Source organism: Stegodyphus dumicola, chromosome 6 (genome assembly GCF_044657685.1).
Source record: "Stegodyphus dumicola isolate Sdum_Otavi_A_Nest chromosome 6, ASM4465768v1".
Taxonomy (NCBI): Eukaryota; Metazoa; Arthropoda; class Arachnida; order Araneae; family Eresidae; genus Stegodyphus; species Stegodyphus dumicola.
In genome coordinates, this window is record NC_140773.1 from 21912510 (window position 1) to 21937990 (window position 25481).

Genomic DNA, 25481 nt, shown 5'->3' on the forward strand with positions numbered 1-25481 from the left:
ATTAATACTGTTTGATGTGTTTAGCATAATCGGTAGATTGAATTTAAACAAGAGTATAAAAATTATTTTTGCACGTTTGTAAACACCATTTAATAAAATCCTTGCCGCTGCTTCCTATATATAAGAACTTTTTGGTAACATGACATTTTTATAATCAGCTTATAAGGTATTTTCTCCTTCCGTTCCTTCATGGTATAACTGGAGCCCACTCGACGTATATTCAGGAGGTCTTGAGTTCGAATCTCGCCGATGGCATTACGGATTTCTACGATTCCCTTGGTTCGACAAAATTTTAAAAAGGACTGATAAAAGGGTGGTGGACAATAATTCATCAACACCAAGATTTGGCGACTAGGTCCCCTAATCGCTAGTCGCCCTTTAAAAGGGGGAGTATATAAGGTATTTTCTGCCACCTTTTCGCATGACTTCGTGATGTAACTAGAAGTACGCTTGACGCGTATTCGGGAAGTCCGGGGTTCGAATCTCGGCGAGGGCACTGCACATTTTTCGCGTTTCACCTACGATGTATAACTTATTGACTCGACAAACGTATAAACAAAGCTATGACGTTCAAGTTCTCATCTCTTGTTGTTTCTATTTATCTTTTAAATACAATTTAATGCATATTAAATTAATACAAATATTGTAAATTTTCTTATTATAATTAATTCCTTTTGACTGATGTAATTGAGTCCATATCAGTAAGTTTTTTCCTGTTGCCCTAGAGGCACTCTTGGCCGTACGCTAAACTGAAATTAGTTACCAACTTTATTAATCATATTTTACGAAGTGGCCTTTCGAATTTTATCTTTTCGCTCATTATCTAGATGCGACGCATAAATGCTTTAACATTTCTGAATTAAATTAAAGAGCTCTAATGGCAACGTTAGGCTTAATCCAGAATCCACCGCTTTTATATTTTCCTGTGCGTAAAATTTCGCTTTGGTGGTTTCATGTGTCCGGAATTGTTACTCCCTCTCGATTACTCCTCGAAACAAGATTCGGTGTCCACTTTAATGAGCGTGCAGAGAAAATAAAATTAAAAAGTTATAGTGTCACTACATGCGCGACTCTCTCTCTTGGATGAAATTCGATGAGTTGGATGCTTCATGTAGTGTGTTCTTCTATTCTAGGGTTCTGCGGGCCTTGCTGTTGCAGTTGATAGAAAAATCGGTGAACACCAAGCACCCTCAACTCATGTTACGAAGGTAAGAAGGGCGTTTTTCAGCTATCTTAATTAGGAGGGGCCGTTAAGTCACTTTTAATTGGCCCTCGTTATACTTTCGCCGACTTCAAACGTAATTAGCGATACTGACGAAGGCCTTATTTTATTTTTTATCTAGGACCGAGTCCGTTGTGGAGAAGATGCTGACAAATTGGATGGCCCTGAGCATGTACGACTACCTCAAGGTGAGTTTTCTCGTTAAGGGACTGAGAGTCTGGACTCGGTTAAAAAAAAAAAAAAAAAAAAAAAAAATGCACGATTCCGCTACCGGACGTTCGAAAAGAAGAATTTTGTTTCTTTTGTACACGTCATTAGTGCACCGAAAAGGAAACTAGAATGTCGTATCGAATGAAATTTATTTGATCTGCCGACATTCCTATTCCGCCGTCGAAATTCTTTGTTAAATTCCGAATCTTGCAGTCTTTCTTGAGAAGTTAAATAAAAGTCTAAATACAAACAACAAAACTGTGGTTTGCAGTGTTGAAGAAACTTGTAAATAACACGATTTACTCTTTACAAAGAAGTCTTAGGTATGCTGTAATCCTTCTTTTGGCCACAAGTTGAGTTTGAGGTTACTATAAATGCAGAAAGTGATTACTTTTATGTTTTTATAGACTACGTCTTAGACTTGCGGTATTGAATTAATGCCCACGTACTTAATCTCATCCGGTCTTATCTAGAATTGCGGTTTCTTCACCCCCCGTGAGCTTTAAATACTTAATTAGACTATAGAAATATTGTTAAATATGCAATTTCTAAAATACGAAGCACATATTTTCTGTCAGTAACAACGTTTGTGAAGTATTACCCTGTGATAATTTTTACCGATTTTCGTGTGCAATGTATATTTTTAATGCTAAAGTTTCGTTGACCCACACGGTGGTTAAAAATCGTAAGTGGTCTAACCGAGCTTCGCCGCTAGGCAACCAGACCTTGCTAGGTCAGAAAGTTAGTGTTTAAGGATTTTGCCTAAATGTTCTAACTTTTCAACTTTATGCCACTTAGTATAAGAGCCGAACTAATCACAACGAAGCAAATATCGGTCGACGGTTTCGATAAGTCAGCTACACATTTAGGAATGCGTAGCTTTTTCCCTTCTGAGACTGGATATAGCAAAATCGTACTAAACAGGTGTGAATGGACTTAGGACTTTTATGCCTTAAACCACACAGCTTTAGGCTCCGTTCAGACGGTGGTATACATGCCGAAGCTGATTCAAGCCGACCTTCGTTGCTACGTCACAAGAACTGGTTTAGGATCTTTGGCATAAAGTTCGAAGTTTACAACTTTATGCCGACTTGATATAAGAGTCGACCAATTAGAACGAACGCGCGAAACCTGAATAGGAAAACAGAGCAGGAAAGCGGTAGACACATCCACGCATGCGCAGATTTAGCTCTTGTAATTGGCTACGACTTATACCTTGTCTAGCAGGTCTGAAAGGGACTCCCGCATTTTATGCCTTTATACCACCGTGAGCTTTATAAACCTATATTTTATGACATTTATACCATCGTTTGAACGGAGTTTTATGACGACAAACGCGTCGTGTGAACAAAGCTGACGACACTATTGATTTTAAGTCAGCCTTTTAATCTCAGAACCACCAGAAGGGGGGGGGAGCTGTCTTTGTAAGAAAATAAAATGTATTAAATAAAACGCAGAAAAATGTTTTTTGAATAATCGACAAATTAAAAAGATTGATCTTCCAATTTTAAATTGGTAATTTGGAAGGGAATAAGTCGTAAGTAATTTCGTACTAGGAAAAATCTCCGGTTCTGCGATGGCATCGATTTTAAAATACACTTCTTTTTTAAGGGCAGTTGTAATGCGATGAGAGGGAAAGGTGCGGAAAATGAGATAAGAACATCCTGCTCCTTTCCGTTCTATTATTTGTGCTTAAAATTTCGTATTTTCTTTTTGCTTTTCTAAATATGTCTTCAAAGTATGCTGATTCTAGTTTCCTTCATTTATGGACAAAACATCTAGGCTGTTATTTGAATTATTCTGTTCTTGTTTCATTACATCTTCTTCAATAAATTATGCTTTTGATCTAAGTGAAGTATATTTATTTCCTTCTTTCGTTAACAGAATGAAGCTGGCAGCTCTCTGTTTCTGTTGTTTAGTGCCATCAAGCATCAAGTTGAGAAGGGTCCTGTGGATGCCATCACTCACGACGCCCGTTATTCGTTATCCGAAGAACGGCTTCTCAGGGAACAGATCGACTATTCTATTGTTGTAAGTACTTACAAAATTTGATTTCAGCTATCACTTTATTACTATATATAGATATTTGTAATAATAAAATTCCATAGTCAAGAATACACTTAAAATTCTAACTGTATGTTCTTTTCATTTTTAATGGCGAGCTGCGTTATTTCAAACTTGAAGGCCTGCTGTGATTTTTTTCCTTGGTGTTATTCATTTTCTGTTTACATATCTCCTTAAATAGTTTGAAAGATATCGGCAGTGCTAAATCATCAATTATTTATTACAGTTAGTTTCATTCGTTGTCCATGGCACTTGTTATACTCATATATGCAAAGAAAATAAATACCATATTTGCCGGCGTGTAAGACGCGCCGGCCTATAAGACCCACCCCCTTGTTTATGCACATTTTTGAAGGATAAAACTTTATCACTGATCATTATAATGAATTTGTAGTATTTTAAATATAAAGTAATACAAATACAAAGTAATACTTTCTGCAAATACCTGGGAAAGAACACCTTTTAATCTTCTTCGTCAAAACCCAGACACTCATCTCCGGAGGCATATTTCACAAGTGCACATCAGCATAGCCACTGAGGGAGGGGTTTCGAAAATGGACCAATGAGCTGCCATTGCTCTTATGACGCTAAATCTTCGTGCATGTGAGCGTATGTTGTTTGCGTTTTAATTTAATTTGTTTCGTAGTTATAAATATATGGCGTAATAGTAGAAAATCTCGTAGTGCTTTCGTATTCTGAGTTTGATTAATTGCTGACATTTCACTTTCGCGATTTTTATCACGCATTAATATTAGATTATGTTCACGGCATATTATTATGTGGATTAAAAGAATTCAAATGTATATATTTTTTTAATTAAGCTGAGAATGACTGAAAGTGTTACGATTAATCTAGTATTTTCTTATTTCAATGCTTGCATTCTTTTGATTTTTAAAGTGTAAGATTCAGAACACATATGATCTGATTATATCCACTGTTAACATTAAAAATTATATGTGAATAAATTGAATATACTCGTTGTGAAAACGATAAATTCACTCTGTTTGATGAGTATTTCTTGTGTAGACAGTACATTTAAGAGTGAGCACTTATTAAATGTGAAATTTAATGCACTAAATGTATACGAATGCAAATTAGTAAAGTTCACTTTGAATAAAATTCTGCATTGGTAATTGTTATAGACTGCAATAAAAAGTGCTGACTTCTATTTACATATATAATTGGTGTCAATATTTTTCTCATACGCATAGTTTTATGTAAAGATTGCATTTGGGCTCAGATATTTATCACATATTTCTTCATTCATCTTATATACCACTTATTAAGTAATATTTCACATCGATATTTTTGCGAAGTATCCAACATGTGTTTGTATTTATTTCAACCAGGTAGTGATGAAATCTTCATAACTTCCTATATTTGATCTAACTTCGCAATGAAAAGTTTCAGAAGCAAACGACGATGCTTTAATTATTTTGTACAGAAAATTGCGTGGCAGAATATTTTCAACCATCTTGCTTAAGTCTTAAAGCACGCGAAAGGTCATGTGACCTGACAAGAAATATTACTGGATGCTCATTGGTCCAGCCTAGAAACCACTCCCTTGGTGGCTGCACAGATGTGCACTTGTGAAATATGCTCTCCGGAGCTATCTGAAGATTCACTTGAAAGCTCTTCTAAATCAGCATCTGAGTCCTCATACAACAAATTGTCCTTTGTACCATCCAGGGCGTTACTAATGCCGCACTTCTTAAATGATTTAACCACTATCCCTGTTTTCGCACCATCCCATGAAGCTTTGACCTATTCAAAATCACGTAACTCCGAATAGAGAAAATTAATCCAGAAATAAATGTAATCAGAAACTGAGTGTCGGCGTATAAGACGCGTCCCGTTTTGCAGACCTATTTTCAAAGGAAAAAGTTCGTCTTATACGCAGGTAAATACGGTATTTCAGGAGCATACTATTTAATTTGCAACTGAATACTTAGTTCTGATAGAGTTTGAACCGTTGGACGGCTAGAGATTTCTTGAATACTTGAATTAACGCAGGACCATAACTATGTTACCGCTGTCCGATTCTAAATGCATCTTCGTGATACAAGAGGACATTTCTTTTTATATCATCGTCTAAAATTTCTGTCATATTTTATATCATATCTTATACCCATACTATGACTTCAAACTGCTTGTAGTTGTCTCGTTCGTGCAGCGTATGCTCGAATGACGTTAAATAAAAAAGAGATCTTTAAGTTATTCATTCACCTGGAGCTGAATAGCGAAGCAAAAAGTTCTCAAAGGCTTCTTTTTCCGTACTGCTGTAATGTTTGATTTCAGCTCGTCTGGTTTCTTCCGCATGAGTGATCAAGTTGTTGTCATTTGAATGACACATTGCGTCATCGAAGGCGTCCCTTGCGGCGAACCCGCCTTTTTATTCATTGCATTCGTATTAAACAAAGCAGTGGGAGGTCTCATGCTTCTGGCGTTGTGACTGGTTGTAATAAAAAGAACCGGTGTGGGATTGAGATAGTCGATAGGATGTCATCTAAATAGAAGTCCACTTTGATAGACGTCTTTGCATAATTTCTGCTAAATTAGTAAGATACTTATCTCAATTATAGAAAGGATTTATCATGCGAGTACAATACAGTCGGACTTAATGAGAACGAGAAGCATACGGATGAGAGACTTGTTTAAATAATCAAACTTCTTAGCTTCGAGACCATTGACGTAGCTACTGGGAGGCAAAGGAGACATCTGTTCCTGTGCGCAGCATCCAAGGGACGACAAATTGATGTTACGAAATTTTAGAATTAGATGTTTCCCGTTCTTGGCAAGCAGTAGGGGCGCAAAATCTTCAGCTGTCGCTGGGCGCTGAAAACCTGAGCTACGACTCTGATCGAGACATATTGTTATCCGAACTTAGTGGAGGTAAAGTGACTATTATCCGAACTTAGTATAACCAAAATAAGTTAATAAACCTGTTTGCATTTTTAGTCCAAAGGGATTTGAATCCCGAAGGACTATTAGTTCCGTTTTGGCATTTTGCGTCGGACTCATAAATGTCGGTTCACTTTTCAAACTGTTGCCACAAAATGTTAGAGTCCTGCATTATATTTGAAGAAATTAAATAATGAAAAATCTGCATAAATGTATGTATATTTCTCGTATTGTGATAAAACAACGGTACATAGAGTCATCGAATTTTGAATAACGTAATCCTCCAACGAATATGTGCATGTGGAAGACCAAATTTGAAATTTGTTTTATGATCGATTTCCTATTTTTTAAAACTTTGACGAATTTTTGATTAACAAACTCAAGGATTTCAAAGCGAGCAATGGCAACGTTGTGCAGAAAAAACATTTTTATCTCCAGCGCGTGAGTCTCTGTATCGGAAATTCTAAAGATATGCTCGTTTTAAAACTATTTTGCGATATTGCTGTTGCACTGGATCTTATGGTTTAAGTGCGAGGAACATGATATTTAATAAAGAAAGGTAACACAAAAAATGTTAAAAAACGCCCCTTTGGACGTAATTTAAAATCTGAAACATTTCAGATTTTGTTTTTTTTTTTTTAAATTTTTTTTTTTTTTTTTTTTTTTTTTTTTTTTTTATTTTTTAAGGTTATTTACTACAAAGCAAACATTTTTTTCACAAGTGTTGCGATATTTATTTTTAAACAGGAAGTTAATAGTTCTTCTGGGAAAATTGCCCCTTTGGACTGAAAAGTCCAAACGGAACCGGCAATGGTTAAAATGGATATTTCCGTTGAAATATGATATTCGAAATGTTTCCCAATTACAGTACTTCCTTTACTTCGCACAAGGTAGCAAAACGAAATTTGAAATTACTGAGAAAACACAGCGGTCGAGATCATCTGATCACCGGCTATCATAACTATTAATCTACGAGACGTTAATCACTTCTGTTTATTAAGTGTATTTCTTATCGTGATGTAATGATGAATTACCCTTTTCAAAGGCGGCAATAAAATGACGCCCAGTTTTTAACTCTATATTATAATAGCAGGGTAATAAATAATTTAAATAAGATTAAATGATATTTATTTAGCTAATCTGTTTCTGGTGTTAACGTGAAGCCACAGGTAATTAATTTTCAGCTTCTGGGAAACTTTTCATGATACATGATATGAAAGTATGCGCTATCTAGCGCCGGGAATTGCTCAACGTAATTTATATGGCATCGTCTTTTAACTTTTAACAAATCTACAGTCACAGTTAAGAATAGCTCTCACTATTATCTTTAAAATAATAATAATAAATAAATAAAAAATAAATCAGTCGTTCCTTTTTTTTTAGCCCAAAGGGCTGTTAGTCTCAAAACGGCATTTTGCGTCGCTTCACTTTCTGTGTTGAATCACTTTTCAGACTGTTGCCACCAAATATTATCGCCATGTATTATATTTAAAGAAACTAAATAATGAAGAATTTGCATGAATGTTCCCCTCATTGTGAAAAAGCAACGGTACCTAGAGCCATCAAATTTTGAATCGCTTAATCCTTCAACCGAATGTGGGCACTTGGAAGCTCGAATTTTGAATTTGTTTTATTATCTATTTCAATTTTTTTTTTAAAACTTAACGAACTTTTGATTAGCAAACTCAACGATTTCAAGGCGAGAAATGGCAACACTGTAAGGAAAACAACATTTTTATCTCCAGCGCGCGAGACTGCGTATCGGAAATTCTAAAGATATGCTGTTTTAAAATATTTTGCGATTTTGCTGTTAAATGGAATTTGTGGTTTAAGGGCAAAGAATGTGATATTTAATAAATAAAGATAACACGCAAAACGTTAAAAAGCGCACTTTTGGGCGTAATATAAAATCTGAAAGATCTTTCAGTTTTATTATTATTATTATTATTATTATTTTATTTGTTATTTAGAGGCAAATTAATTTTTATGTTACTTTAAGGCAACTGCTTTTTCTTCTTAAAACCTCTCACGTATTTTATTTTAACCTAAAAGTACCAACCGCATAACTTTTTAGGTTCACCAGATATTTAATAATTGATGTATGAAAGAAAGAAGTACCGGAGTTTACCTAAACAAGGGCTGTATTACTAATTTTATGTCAGAACTGTAAAAGTATTGGAGATGAGCTTTGCTATACGGGTAAGGTCTACCAGTAAGCAGAATGAGTATCAGCAATACAGTTTCTGGGAAATTTAATGCGAGGGAAGGTGGCGCGCTAACCTTTATTGAAGATTCAGGTGTGTGCTTTTGAATCTATTCAAAAGTTTGTAGCGTAACTAAATTGACTATTTAGTTCCTGTGCAAACGAATTCCAAATAGTCTTCAAAAAATGAAGTTAATTGTTCAGTACAATAATTACTGATAGTTTGGCCACGCCTGCAACAAAGTTTTTTGTTAGATAAGTTGTTTAATTAAAAAAAAATTTTTTTTAACTATTCGTTCTTCATATTGCCCTTTAAAAGTGGATCTTAATTCCTAGGATATCCATGGTTGGTTGACCAAGCAAGCTGAATTTCGTGCAAATGAAAGCTTTGGGGTGATGGGGGGGGGGAAGGTTTTAGGCTGAATATCTTATCGGCTTGTTAAATTTCGTTACTTTTGAAAAACATTCTTAAAAGTTTTGAAATACGAACTCAAGCAACTGTTTATTACTGTTGTTACCGTACTGTGAGAATGAGACTACAGAAATAATGCAGTTTCTGACAAGGAAAAATATATATATATTTGAATAATATTAATGATAGTCATTTTGCTTGTCAGTACTGAATGGACTATTTGTCAACATGATTTAAGCTGCATTGCAGTTAGGAAGAATAAGTGCGAGCAATGCACTTTAGCTGTTTTAGCGATTAATGCATCCTGATATACTGGAAATTATACGGATAGATATTTATAAGCATTGTGAACAACATATTTAACGTCTAAATCCGTAATTTGGGTTGGCCGTTACTGATCCATTCCTTCTTCTGCAATTATCTATTGACGTTTTGAAATGTTCATTAGTGCTCTTTGAACTGAGCGTTATTTTTCATAATCATGCTTACCGTTTGTTTCGTTGAGGATGTACCATGAAGAATGTTTTGCAGAATATTGCTGTTGTAATGTAGAGACATTAGGGTTTTTTTTTTTTTTTTTTTTTTTTTTTTTTTTGAAGCAGGGAAGATGAAAAATTAGCAACGCCTTCGTTGGGAATAGAACCGCGGACATCTGGAATACGCGCCCTGCGTGCAGACCACCACACCACGAAGGCATGCCAAGAAGGTGGGAGAAATACCTTATAGTAATACTTATAATAATGTCCATTTCCCATACTTTTTTGGTGCTAAAATATATATATAAAAGATTTCACATTTTGAAGAACTGAAAAGCTTTTTCTGCTTTCTGCTTAGAAATGAAAACTTTGAGTTAAGATAATTTTTAATGCATAATATGTGCTAGGTTGCACACATAACATATATAAATGTAAAATTTCCAGAAAAGTTACGTTCCATCTAATTATTTTTTAAACTCACTTTTGTGCTTTTGATGTCAACTTTTGACGACGAAGTCCGTGTTCCTTAATTAAGATGCATAACATGTAAATTTACGTTCCAAAGGATTGTTTTTTTTTTTTTTTTTTTTTAAAATATCATTTTTGTCCCGACGAAGTCCATGTTCCTTAACTAACATGCATAACATACACACATGTAAAATGTCCAGAGAATTTACGTTCCAAATGATTGTTTTTTAAAACTCACTTTTGGCCTTTTGATTTCAGCTTTTGACGACAAAGTTCGTGTTCCTTAATTAAGATGCATAACATGTAAATTTACGTTCCAAAGGATTTTTTTTTTTTTTTTAAACTCGCTTTTGTCCCGACGAAGTCCATGTTCCTTAACTAACATGCATGTAAAATTTCCTGAGAATTTACTTTTCAATTGATTGTTTCTTTAAACTCACTTTTGTCTTTCTGATGTCAATTTTTGACAGCAAAGTCCGTATTCCTTAACTAACGTGCATAACATACATGTAAAATTTCCAGAGAATTTGCGTTCCAAAAGATTTAACTCACTTTTTTCCTGGTTATCAAAATACAATTTATTTTCCTACGCTATATTCTGCTGTAGTTCTTTATCTCCACAAACGTTTTCAATGCAATATTTTAATTAAAATTTTGCAACATTTTAATTCTCTTTTCCCATTTAAAATCTTAAGACTCTTATCCACAACAGTTTCGTTGAGATATTGGCAAGTTGAAGAAGAAGGATGTTACATTTTGCGATAATTGTTAAGTTACTATAATGTTTATTACTGAACGATCAACTTTGTGACTTCACATTGTAATGACGATGTTACATTTTGCGATAATTGTAAGTTACTATAATGTTTATTACTGAACAATCAACTTTGTGACTCCACATTGTAATGACTATGTTACATTTTGAAATAATTGTAAGTTACTAATATAATGTTTATTACTGAACAATCAACTTTGTGACTTCGCACTGTAATGGCGATTGAATTGATAAATATTGTTGAAGAACGATGGTTTCTTTGTGGGCTTAAAAGGATGAACTGTTTATTATGTTTGGGCCTGGTAATACATTCTGAAATGGATTCACACGCTCAGAATGCATGTTTATATGACATGCTGAGACAGTTTTGCATTAAACTGCAAATACTTTAGAGATATTCTGCTTCAGAGGTATACCTCTAATTTAAAATGTCTTGATTAATGGCCATTATCAATTACCTGCATGTAGTCTCAGATCGAAAATATACGCTGGGTTGGTAGCAAGTACCCGCTTTTTTAGCTTACTTACGTCAGAATTGACGTCACGTCATCATGAAGCTTTCTAATTCCTTAACGTATCGGTCTGATTTAATGAGACATAATTTTTTTCAGCTGTTTGCCGCGTTAATTGCATATCAAGTAAGCGATTAGAGGTATAGAAGCTTCTCAAGAGACGTTGATAGCTTCACCTAAATGATAGTTTGGAAACTGCTTAATTTATAATAACTTTTTTGACTTGAAACAGCAAGAAAATATGCAATGAATGGTTATTTTATAATAAATAGAAAAATTAATTTAATCACTCTTTCTGCTAAAACAAATGATGAGATATATCGCCCCAATAATTGTTGTAATTACTTTAATAACTGTCGTTACGAAGAGTTGATAACGTGAAAGCGAATTAAACAATTAGTCGACATAATTTTTGTGCTAGAGATTAGGATGGAAAAATTCATACATTATTTTCTGTTGATGTCGTTTAGTTCAGTGGAAAAATGGAACTCTGAGGTCTTGTTTGCTTTCAAAAGTGAACTTCATTGACTGCATCTGTAGAGCGATTATGAAATTGAAAGCAATTATGAAGAACATTGGTATTTAATTTGTATATCCAAGTCTTCAATATAAGAAACTTCATATACTGAGGCTATGACTATTCAGAAGTCTTTTTTACACTGTTTTCGATCTTTGTTCTATAGATATTGTGTAAGGAACGTTTCTTCCTTATTAACACTGAATCACAATAAAGAAAGGAAACCCCAGTTTAAAATATGATGTAACAAATATATACCGTTAGGCCGTAGGTAATAACTTACTGATATTTGCATTTTATTTTCAGTTAGGCTTCAGAATGGATAAAATCGTTATAATCTTGGTATTTGTTCCCATTCAGAAGTCTTTTTAGAGTCATTAGATCAGTAATAAGTTGTCTGAGTAATATAAATATAATTTTGGCGTTATCATCATATGAATGCGTGGAAGAGATTTATAGTAACTAATACAGACTATTCTATAGTATACCGACAAACATAATTTATGCTTAAGATCCGACAAATGGAATTTGTACTGCTTTGGAATTGTAATATATTACTTTCGATTTCTGTGGCAAGCAAATAATATGTTAATTTTGAATAATAAGAAAAAAAAAAAAAAAAAAATCTGATGTGTACACCACATGACTTCCTTGTAAGGAATATTAAATTATACGCATTTTTTCTTGCATTTCGTTTAAACTTATTGGATTGAATTAAACCTACTTCGCCGACAGCGCATAAACCACACAAAATAATGCCCAAAACTTATATCATTTAAAGAATTATCTAATCGTTGCCACATGTTCTATTCAAATACTATAACAAAGCTAGAACGATGTATAAACGAAATTAAGCAAACAACAAAAAAATAAATAAATAAATAAAAATAAATCAGTTTTTCAGAGACGATTTAGTATTTCTCATTCAATTAATTCGGTTCTTACTTCGCGACAAGGCAAAAATACATAAAAACTCAAAATATCTGTATTGAAAATTACGAAGTAAATCTTAAACACTTATTTCCTCCAAAAATTCCAGAAAAGATTAAGCGTGATTTAATTCACAATAATAAATGAAGGCATTTGCGAAGCTACGTTTCTCTAGATTGGCAGCAAATCCACTACTCTGCTGTTTCAAATGTAAACAAGCAATGGCCGCTATCAAAAAAATTATTAGGCTTAGCGGCACTTTAAAATTGTTGGTAATTCTAAAAATATTGCATACAGATTTACTAAAGGAATTAAAAACCTCAACCGGAAGATAAGAAAAACATAATTCAATCATTTTTAAAGCAAAAAATGTACAATTTACAAACATATAAGAGTAAAGAAACTGAGATCACTGAGCCGGATAACAGAGTGGATATGTATATAAATGTATTTATATACGTTTGGTGCGGCCGATTGCAACCAAAATACGAGGTGCACATCTACATGTTATAGTAGTCCTATATACAAAATTTCAACGTTCTGAGGCTACTTGTTTTTGAGTTATGCGAGTTACGTACGTATATACGTTCGTACAGATGCCACGAAAAATTCTCTTCAGAATTCATTTTAAATCAGTTTTATAATTTTTTTGGAGGAAGGGAGTCTTTTATTCTGTCCTTACGTACAGATATCACGCAAATACATCGTTAAATTGCATTCGAAAGCTGTCAAAATGGATATTTTCGTTGAAATATGCTGCCTGAAACTTTTCACGATTACAATACTTCATTTTTACTTCTTACAAGGAAGTAAAAAATCCGTCTAACTTCTTTGAACATTATTTTACTCAGCTCATAGATAGCGTTTTTCATAACATTACAGTTAAAAAATTGTTTATAGCGTACATTGTCTCGTACGCCTTTCTGATTTATTTTGCAAGCAAAATTATTCTCAGATGGAAGACTCAAGTTGTAATCGCAGTGAGTTTTTTTTTTAATCACATTTATGAAAAAATTACTAATAACTAGCTTACATCTCAAACACAAATATGCTGGGTGATAATTTTTGGACATCTTGGTTTGGCCGACTGAGTGTCGCCTCCTTTCCTAGTCGCCAGTTTACCCGCAAAATTTAGAAATGGGAAATATTTCAAATTTATTGTACATCTGTAGTTAGTAATTGTGTAATAGATTTATTTTGTTAATGCATCTGTGATTTCTTAACCAGGCCTGTAGCAACATTTTAGGGCATTTGCATGTCACATTAGAGGTTAGGTTAGGTTTAGGTTATTTAATTACGGCAAAGCCTCGAGGGCTATCTGCCTAAGGGGAGGGATGTCTTCGTGGAGGACTTTCTAAGGGAAACTGGCTCGTATACACGTTACACATGGGGAAAACCACGAAAACACCCATGCAGCCAGCCCGTTCGCGGGATTCGAACCTCGGACCGAACTACCAGTGTTCAGCGACTTTACCGCTCGGCCGCTGGTGGGCTATGTCACATTAGAACAATCCAGTCCAGTTTATAGAATAAATCTTTTAATTTCGTTTCATAGACTACTCGTAAGAGAAAAAAGACGAAACAAATTCAGCATGAACTTTAAAATTCTTATATTTCAATAGTTAAAGAGATTTATTTTCGGGTTCATTTTGCTTTGAACGTAATGCCATTCTTGAAATTGGGTGTTATTTTTAAATTTTTAGTAAATTCTTAGAAGAAAAATTGCTTTTGAAATCTAATAAATTTGTTGTTCAAAAATATTATTTTTTCCTTAAGTCCTTCATCCAATATATATAAATCAGTCATCCTATGTAGGATCTAGTTTTACGAGAAAAGTGCATTGGAATCGACTCTTCAGTCAATGAAATAAGATTTTTTTAATGTAAAATTTGTCAAGTATTTTCGTTTTTGAGATTGTTGCAATTTTTAATGACTTACGCAGTTTGGATTTGGAAGATTAAATATCTCCCAACATACATAAAGGCAATAATTATTTTTCATGTATTCTTGTTTAATAGCTTTTGTATATTAATACGATAACAATAATGACTTTCCATAATATACGACATTGAATTCACTTTACCTTGCGAAACTATTTACTTCTGCGTTTTATTACTAAAAAATACTTTTAAAATAATGAGTCTTTTACACCAACGATTTTTTACCTTAAGGAGTTGTTTGCTTGTGCTAATCTGAAACATCAGCTAGTACCAATAAATTTTTATTAAAATAAAAAAAAATTCTATGTATTGTTAATGTAATCGTTGTTTCGATGTGTTCGTGAAATTGTTTATGAAATGGAAAGTTTCAAACGCGTTTAAAAAAGTAATAGTAGTAGCATAAACCTTTGTATTATTTTTGGTGTTGTATTAATTCATGGCCACCAGCGATTATATTACGCGGTGTTTTTAAAAGGAGAAAATAATAAATATTTTATACTTCCATCTGGTAAAGTGGTTTAAAACGAGGGTATTCTTATTTTAAATCCTGAAGTGAATTTAGTATTTGAACTTTGCATTTGCCTTCTTTTACCACTGAGCCATTTCTTTTAGTGGATCTTTTTCGCTTGAACCGCCCGATAGCGTGCGTAGACGCTATTAGTATGTATGGCATCAGTAGTTAGTCTTTTGAAAGTACCAATTAGTGCGTTTTCCGCTTTGTTCTGGACATAAAAGAAAATCCCAACCTATTGTATGCAGCAGCCATGTCTGCCAATATAAGTACTCCTTATTTCTGCGTTAGCGGAATGGAAAGTACCTTCCAAGACCTCCTCCTTTTCTCGCCGATCTTATCGAGGCCCCTTGCGATTGATTTTGACGACCGCATCCTGTTTGAGGGCGGTGCGAAATTCAATTTCGACGAATGAAGTCGTCACGGACACGCCATCATCTTCGCCCCCATCGTAGATGGAAGAACATCCCATGGCACACATTCGTCACGAGGCTACCATCTAGGAGTGACGTATCAGACACTTTCTGACAAAGAATAACAACAGGTGTTTTTAACTGAAGATGGTTATTAGTCTTCCAGAAGCTGATCGTTTGTATTGAAATTCGTCAAGAATTGCTTTGTTACCATATGGCAGTTGGACGACAATAGCATGATCGATTAAAAGGTTCAGACCTCGTCCTTATCGTGAGAAAGCAATTGCATGCTTTAACATATTCCCTTGAACATGCTTATTTTTATCCATACATTGTTCTGTCACGAAGCAAGCTCTGCAAACAATCATCTTGCCAGCATATGGCTAATTTGGGTGATATCTGATTGTAACACAAAAGACAGCATTCAGTCAACTGTACGATGTTTAACGTGTGAAAACGTGGATGAGCAAGGCCTTTGGAAACTAAAAAAAAAAATGGTTTAATAATCTGGTTTGACCGTGAATCAGCGGGTCTTTGAGAACTAAATAATTGGACCAATAGCCTGGTTTGATGGTTCATAACAAAAGTTTAATTAGCTGGCTTTACCATAGTGGAAAATGGCTCCATGTTGTCATCATGAGGAAGGAGATTTCCTTTTAAATATATTGATGAAAATAAGAACTTAATATTCTAACATTTACAAATTAGTTCTAAATAAAGGCCACTCATCAACTGTACTCAAGCAAATTTTATTTGTACTCAAGCATTTTCTAACCTTGCGATTTAATTATCAGGACATGAACCCATTTATTCATGGTCTAAGAAACTGTTCAAATAAAACTCCTTTCATTAAAAAAAAAAAATGTTCATTCTTGTTTCTTTCCCTAGACTGTACAAGTAGTTCATGAAGATCAAGATGAGAAGATCGTATGTCGGGTGAATGACTGCGATGCCACTAGTCAAGTGAAAGCGAAACTTCTGGACGCTGTATATAAAAACACGCCGTTCTCCCTCAGGCCATCTTTGCATGACGTGGATCTTGGTAAGCATATTATTTAATCTTATTGGTCCTGCAAAATCTGGTAAAGGATATTATACCAATTTTAATTTTACGCATTCCCTTGTTTTAAATCTTCCCTGATCGGACAGTTAAACATGTTTTAAAACCGAAGGTCGATCATGTTCAACAATATTATTCTTTTGTTGCAGAATGGCGCCATGGCCGTGGAGGACATCTTACGCTGGCAGATGAAGATTTAACAACAAAAACAATCAATGGCTGGAGGAGGCTGAATACCCTTAAGCATTATGGTGTTAAAGACTCAGCTGTTATGAGTCTTGTTACTAAGCAAAATGACAGCTTTAGCTCGAATTGTAAGTATATATGTGAATAGATGTTATTTGCTTAAAAGTTGGTGAAAGACTTAACTCGTATTATGAATAAAATTATGTTCGTAACATGAAAGAAAAATTTTTAGATTTCAGGAAATTTTTAGTTGCTCTTATGTACATGTTGAGAGACCGATGCAATAATTAATCGGAAAAAAGCACAAAAACGATTTTAGCAAAAATAATCAAATAGTAAACGGTTTTAATGAAAGTAGCCAATCAGTAAACGATTATCAGTGTAAATATGTATAGAAATGGTGAAATTTATTTGTCATGATTTGGATCATAGCAATTTTCTGTGTAATATTACATACTCCAAAAGTCAATTTTAAGTCTTTTTAAAGACTTAAAAAGAGGACAAAGAGCAACCGCTGGAGCAGCAGCGTTTGTGTTGAAGAATATACGAAAATACTTGTTGATTTCATTGAAGACAAATGTCGTCAACATCATAAAATGTTTGTAAATATTCTCTGTAGTAAAACTTTTCTTACATGCCTTTAAAATCTGCTTAACAAAACCTTATAAAGGCAAATCTTGGTTTATCACAGTAGTTAATAAATTCTGCTTCAAACGTGAACCTAAGAGGCAACAGATTCAAACGCCAATTTTCTGAGGACTTCAAGTAACAGCCTAAATAAAGTTATACTTCGCATTGAATTATTAATATGTGTAATTTGTACGGGTACCAACTATACTGATCGCCCAGGGCATCGAAATACTGGCAGTGGATCTAGTAGTTACAATCGAGCGGCTGGAAAACCCTTTTTCTCTCTCTCTCTCTCTCTCTCTCTCTCTCCCGCAAACTGTTTGAAGCATCCATGTCAAAGCCACAAACCTAGTCACAAACCTGCAGGAGATTTTTATTGTTATTTTTTTTATGTTTGTTTCTTCTTAATGTTCAAGCAATTGTTTTGTTCAAAGCAGAGAATTTTTTGTTGAGTTATATCATTAATTCTTCTAGGCACTGGCAACGCATCTTTGAATTCTGTGTCTCCAATCGTTGGTCACTATGACGTCGAGCAAGGATTGAGGTACTGGCACTTGGTGAAACTGCAGGATGATCAAGCACCATTGAAGGACTACAACCATAAATCTATTCCTGAAATATTCCTTACCAGGCTTCTGTCCACGAAGGTACGTAAGAAAATTAATTTTCCTTTATATTTTTGCCGCATTTTGGCTGCTCTGTTTGTGAAATCAAATCATGAAATGAATTTTTAATCGCCTTTAATCGAATCTGTTTTCTTGAAAATTCCCACGCTTAACATATTTGCTTTAATAAAACAACATTCATCAAGACTTTTATCAAAATTCAGTATAAATTTGTTCTTACTTAATGTTGAATTTTTTCCCTTCATATTCTTGCTTTAATGAAGAAATAAATTATCCCAAGATTTCGATGTTTTCGTCATCAGAGAAATCGGGGGAGGGATAATTCAATTGTAATTCTTTCATAATTTCTTAAGCAAATTACGGAATTTTGATGTTTTAATTTATTTCATTTAATTTTATTTAAAAAACATTAAGCTACAGAAATTTGAATAATTTCAGTGTAAACTTATGTCATGAGATAGATAGAAAGACCTTGAAATAATGGTGACGTCGCGTATTTCATTTCTACGCTTATTAAAATAAATAATTTGCCTACATCAGAGACAGTCCATAATTATGTTTTCTCTATGCAATGATGTAAAAAACATAAAATAAGAGATATATTAAGTTAAGATTTCAGTTATTTTTACTTACTTACTTTTAGTAAACTACTTCATTAACCTAAAAGTAATGAATTTTTAGGCTATTATAATATTTTTGGTAATATGCGACTAAAAATAAAATCGTCTAGCACCCTTATGTGAATTGTATTAGGACGTTAGCAGAATTTCAAGGAACAATAACGGTGGTAGTATATAAACGACATTTATTAGAGTGATTATATTTTGTTCGCTTAATTTATTATTATTATTTTAAATTTCGTTTTAAAAGTCGTCATCATTTGCAACACCACGATTTTATTTTCAGTCGAATATGGCCAATAATATTATGACAGGATGCGAAACAAAAAATTTTTTTTTATTGCATTCGACTCAAACCGTGTAATTTAAAAGTATATAACAATAAAATACAAAGTAAAACATTTTTTTTTTCTACTTTATATTTTATTGTTATTCTTGTATTGTAATTTGTCAGATTACTTTTGGGACGTTATCAGTTTAACTGTATGACTAAAGCACAATCAATCAAAACGGCTACGAAAGCTGGAAGGGACAGGTTTGAAAGCTTGGTGTAGGGTATTCAAGCTTTAAATTTGCTAATTTGATTTTAAATATTAGAAAGTTCTCAAGTTTTCCAGATCTAGTTGTCAAAATTCGCCTACTGAACACTATAAGAAAAGAAATGAGGAGGACTTTGACGTAATATTAAAAATTTTTAATTAAAACAAAATTTCGAATCTGCATTTAATGAAAAGAATAAAAATATCTGATGTGGACACCACGTGACTTCCTTGTATGCCTATTAAATTGTGCACAATTTTTGCTGCACTTCATTTAAACTTATTTCCTTGAATATATATAATTCTCATTCAATCAGTTTCCGTTCTCACTTCGCGGTAAGGCAAAAATACATAAAAACTCAAAACATCTTCATTATTTATTTTTCTTTTCATTGGCGGACACTAACCATTATAGGCGTTGTACTGCTAACAGCTTCTAATGCAAACAAATAACCATCGCATTCAGCCTAGCGACACTTTAAAATTTTTGATAAGCCTAAAACATGCAGATTAACTAAAGGCATAAAAACTTTAACCGGGACATAAGGGCAGCATAATTAAAAAGTTATAAGGTATTTCTCCCGCTTTTCTTAGCATGCCTTCGTGGTGTAATGGTCAGCACGCTCGGCGCGTAATCTCTTTTAAAATGAAAAAAAATGCACAATTTACCATTGTATAAGAATAAAAAGAATGCGCTCACCGAGCCGAATAACAGGGTGGGAATATATGCATCTACATATACACATTTCGTGCAGCCGATTGCAACGAAAAAGAGGGTGCACAAGTAGATAGTATAGCAAGCCCATATACAAGATATCAACGTTCTACGGCTACTTGTTTTTGAGTTATGCGAGATACGTTAAGGGTTAAGTACAGACATCACAAAACAAATCTCTTCTGAATCCATTTTAAATCCATAGAGTCCTTTATTCTGCCCATACGTACACATGTCGGGGGAAAAACAGTTCAAATAGATTCGAGAGCGGTCAACATGAACATATTCGTTGATATATGATACCCGAAATTTTTCGCGATTACAATACTTCCTTTAAACTTCGTACAAGGAAGTAAAATTGCAGCTTTTAAAAATTTCACCTATATTTATTAAGAAGCTGAAAAGTAAATTTGAAAAATAAAGTACATAATCAAAACTTTTCAGTCTGGGTGTTCATTTTCTTGATAAAGTAAGACAGAAAAATGTTTGAGTAATGGCTCAGATTTTAAGTAACATTTCAGAATCCATCAACTGCAGTTGAGTAGTTCAATTGGTAAATGGAGTCTTGTGCGCGAAGGAAATATTTACATACCATGACGCCATAAGTTGTTGGAAACATTTGTTGTTGTCTTGTCCAATATTACATGGAACAATGGTTGCCAGAGCCTACTCCGAAGAGAGGTTGGTTTTCTATTTTCCACTCCCAATTTTGAAGGAGTGCACCCCGAGGGGGGATGCGGGGGTCTTCTACTCCTCTCCTGTCCCACTAATCCACACGAGAGGACTTTCGGCTCGTCGCATATTTAGAGTGATGCCACCATGCCGCACCGAAACTATACATTTACAAACATCCATGTCTTCTTCGGGATTCGAACCCGGGGCCCTTCGGTACCGTAGTAGGCTCCCCTAACTACTATACCATCTGGGCGGAAGCACTTCCGCAGAGAACCCAGTAAATGTAAACATCGCCAACTTTGACGATAATAGTTCAAACCTGGTAACCTAGCTAATTCATCCTATTCGCTTATGCGAAGGTTGTCGTTGTTCTCATTTGGAGATTTATATTATTTTTCTCTTATTTATTATTTTTTCTGAATTTTTTAACAACGAATAGATAGAAATATTTTCGCATAATTAAAGAAGTTTTCGTCGAAAGATGCCGGTTCTCGGGTCGTCAGTTCGGAATCAAAGGAAGAAATTATGGCGGGAGGGGTGAATGCTAATTTGTAACATGGCTGTTCACGTTATGTTCTTAATTATTAACAGCTGTAAGCACGCAGAACCATGAGGTTTCCAACCCCTATAATAATTTTAAAATGTATAAAGTTCTAGTTTTATTAAAAATGTTACTGAAGAAAATTTGATTACTGTTGAAGGTTATTTGTATTGTGAAATATATTATGAAAAAGGATAGGTATTTGTTTCAACGTAAAATGCTTTAAGCTGTATGCAAGTAACTTGAAAAAAAAATACTTAAAACTATGTAAAATGGATATATTAAAGGTCATGCATTCATTAATTTATTACATGGGCATGGCTCTTACCGAAATACATCAATCAACAGGCAAAGTACTTAATAGTGAAAAGAGACATTTGTAATAGAAATATTAGTATTCTATATGAATTAGAGAAAATACATATAAGTATATTGTAAACGTAAGTATAAGAATACTAATTGTTATTTTTTAAATGAATTTTTACTTCCCGTTATGTTTAATACATTGTTTTCTGTGCTAACTTGAATTTAATAGAAATTTATTTTCGTATATCACGTTTAACCTGTTAGTTTCATATCTACATACTTATTATCTGTGAAGTTTTACTACCATTGTCTGCTAACTTGAATTTACATCACTAAAAACCACGTTTACAAAATATCACGCTTACGGCTCGGCTCATTGGCGAGTAAAACTGCAACTGCGCCAAAGGGTTCTTTCCCGAAGAGCCAACGGGTTCTCTGCGGATGAAAACCCATCTGGGCGACATTGGAAACATTTAAGATCTATTTGTTGTAAGTTATTTATGTTTTGCATTATCGACACTGAGAGTTAGTTCGGGACTTCTGGGAAAGCCAAAGCACCGATTGCTTGATAATTTTGGTCGATTTTGTTAGTTGACTTACTGACATAGTTTGCATTCATTGGGGCTGAGATTGCAAAAGTCACGTTCATTTTTTTTTTGGTCGTCGGGGGGGGGGAGTCTTTCCAGAGTTCTGATTTAAATATTTACCGGTTGTTTAGATTAGGATTGTAATAATGATAAAAGAATAAAGATTCGAATTTTTTACAAGATTCGTGAGAATCGAAAGCTCGAATGCATCACCCATCTTTTACAGGAAATTACACTAATTCTCTTGTTAAAAGTTGGTTATCGTTCATTAGAAATATTGTGTTAATAGTTACTTGTGAGATACTTGTTGTATTGTTGGGAAACGTTTTGTTGCAAAGTGGGGTTTAATATTCTTGTGTTATGTACTTTGATAGCCACTGTATCAAATTATTCTGTGCATAATTTTTGAAAGATTTTTCTCTACTCTAGATTGGATGTGAGATTGAAAGTCTGTCCTTAATAATTAGGCCTTCTATCTTCAGGGAACGTAGAGCTACGCTGAGTAAGAAATGGGAAATGAGAAAAAAAAAAAAAAATTCTTTCCTTCATAGACAGTCCATTAGAAAGCAAAAACCGTACCATGTATCTTTAGAATGCTATACCTGTTCTTCATCTAGAAGTGGAGAGAAATAGTTTGATTTGGTTGGAAGGCGACTTGCTAACCCCGAAGAAAAACGTAAACAAGCAAAGCATGAAAGGACAAAAGAAGCATGAAATCCGTAGAACAGCAATCATGAAAAATTAAAAAGAAAAGAGAATAAAATAAACCCTGCAATTACATAAGACAGGAATTACAAAGCGAAACGTCAAAAAGAAAATTTGTGTATTTCACTGAAAAAGGAAAATGGCTACGAAAGCTGGAAGGACAGCTTTGAGGGCTTGGTGAAGGGTATTCAAGCTTTAAATTTGATTCAGGGCTGACATGATTTTTTTTTCGCCTTGGTCCCGATTTACAATCTGATAAGTTTTTATGTGTGGCTTTTCTACTTGAAAAGTTTTATAAAGGAAGACGCAGTGCGTGTTTACTGGATAGAAAAGTAAAGTAAAATTGTTTTTTTTTTTTTTTTTTTTTTTTTTTTTTTTTTTTTTTTTTTTTTTTTTTACGGAGTAGCGAAAGTACACTAAAAATACAGCTTTTCGGATGTATATATTTGAAATTTTTAGGAACAGAAAGAAGGGCTTTTCCTGGATGATGTTACTAATATTATCAATGCACCATTACATACTTTATCACACAAAGTAATTATTGTCAAGAACTAAGGTTTTGGTAAGTGGTATTTTATCGAGAACAGGCACAGTTTGCAAATCTTTGCTTATTTATGTCTTTCATATAAAACGTGTGCATTGCAAGCTCTAATTCAGAAACTTACTTCATGATAAAAGTTGGAGCTCTTCGAAAAGTACTTTATTATTTTTGTCATAAAAGTGAAATTCGTATAAAACAGACACTTTTATTACTATATTACTGCTGGACGAATCGAAATCCGAAAATAATCAACAAAAAGAAGGTAGGTATGCCGTAAATGTGGTTTTTCGCCCGACTAACTGAGATTCTTGCATATTACTTGCAAACATCTGCTGGCTAGGAGTCGCACCATTGCCATTAAGAGTGCATTAATTGGCGCTGCATTTGATGCTGGCTAGGATACAAATTTGGTCCTTGAATAGTTGTGTGTGGGAAAACAAGGCCCATGTTACGCATTTTCACATGGTACAAATGCGTAGCGTGGGTCTATGGATGGTCCTGGTGGTCTATGGATTCTAAATTCTGCTGTTTGGTACATTCCTAAATTCTAAAACTTTTGCCATCCGTAATTTTTGCTAATTGGTGCTCCTCTAAAGTTTAAGATTTTTGCCACTTTTGAATTCTTCGCCCATTCTTATATCTGACATAAACAATAAGTAAAGCTACAATTTGCCATGTCTACATGTCATCTACATGCCATGCAGATTTAAACTGATGTACAATCCGGAAATTTCCGAAATCTCGAAGTCCCGATGATTCGGGATCTCAGACTTCATAATTCATTTGTCGTTCCAGAAGCTTTGAGAAACTTGTATGTTATATCGCCTTATGAAAATTTCAAATTATACAGCATATATAAATTTCGTATTACTTCGCATTATTCGAAAAATATGTGTTTTATTGCCTTTTATATTAACAAAATTCGATAATATTACTAGTCCCGATATTTACATAATTTTGTTATTTATAATTTGCCGTCAAAAATTGGGTTATTCATAATATAATGAACTAATTACCATTACTTATTGATTTAACATTCAATGATTTTTCTCAGAATACTGGTGTGAGTTGTCTAGGTATATCAGAAACTGTTTATTTTTCGAAATTTTTTAGTTAGAATTTCAGTGCATATTTATTTAATAAATTAATTATAATGATTGTAAAGTCGTGCTTTAATTGAAAGAACTTAGTTGACTTGAAAGCTATATGTTATCCATCATAAGTAAAACACTAAAGACTGGCAATGTTCTCTTTAATTTTTGTTGCAGTGGAGTAGTTCAAGAACCCAGCTTTGCAATGCAGAATATAGTTGTAGGGTTACTTGGATGTAGCATAAATGCTTTATCAGTTAATACTCTGTAGTTCATTGTGTAAAGGCATATTTGTCACTTTACAAAATTCAGTGAGCCACCACACACGCGCTGCTTAGAGGGAAATATGCATACTGGTGATTTCATTGCAAATTCGATTCTGAATAGAATTTTCAAATATTTTCGTAAGATTGTATATTTTCCTCTTTCCTACTTCCATGTGGATTGCCATTGTGGCCCTTTATTAGACAGCTGCAATGAATGATCTTGTCTGTTTGAAAGCATTGTTATCGGCAAGGCCCTTGGAAATCTGTTCCATGCATCCATATTCACTGTAAATGGTTGACCATCGACATTCTGTATAAGACTACTGTCAAAATAGTATGCCTGCGCAAGAAAATTGACAGTGGTGGGACAGATCGAGCAACATCTTAGGCCATTCTATACCAAAGATTGTTGCGTAATAGTATTCCAGTTAGCTGTCAACAACTTTGTCAGCAAGTCCTTACCAAGACAGAAATTTTTACTTACTACCTCCGGCATACAGGTGCTGGCACCGTTATGCCGGGCCATTGAGATACGCAGGCAGAATTTCCATTTTCTTGATTAAACAAACTAGCAAATTAAATCTTACTTGTAAGCGATGCCCTGTGCATATTCATTTGCTTTTTACGTGTTGAAAACTGATCTTCATAAAAGTGTAGACACCTTTACTCTAGAACATTGTTTGAAGCTTTCTACCTTCGTGAACATCGTATGACCTCATAAAGATGACGACATCTTTGTAATTGGATATCATTATGCAAACATTCCCTCCATAAACGCATCTATATGAAAAACAGTAATTCATAAAAATTGATTCATAGAATTTTTCGAATGTTAAAAA

The 25481-nt window shown here is 33.9% G+C and overlaps 1 protein-coding gene across 6 annotated transcripts in view; it reads left to right on the top strand.

Annotated features, from left to right (window-relative positions):
• The window catches only part of LOC118192366 (plexin-B-like), a 447998-nt gene that overhangs the window by 408487 nt on the left and 14030 nt on the right, over positions 1–25481 (top strand). For all 6 annotated transcript variants that reach the window (XM_085818164.1, XM_035363312.2, XM_035363314.2 and 3 more), the window contains 6 exons: positions 1134–1208; positions 1344–1410; positions 3317–3463; positions 16443–16596; positions 16764–16928; positions 17905–18077. In XM_085818164.1, the coding sequence (XP_085674290.1) occupies positions 1134–1208; positions 1344–1410; positions 3317–3463; positions 16443–16596; positions 16764–16928; positions 17905–18077 (781 nt within the window). The remainder of the gene's footprint in view (positions 1–1133; positions 1209–1343; positions 1411–3316; positions 3464–16442; positions 16597–16763; positions 16929–17904; positions 18078–25481) is intronic.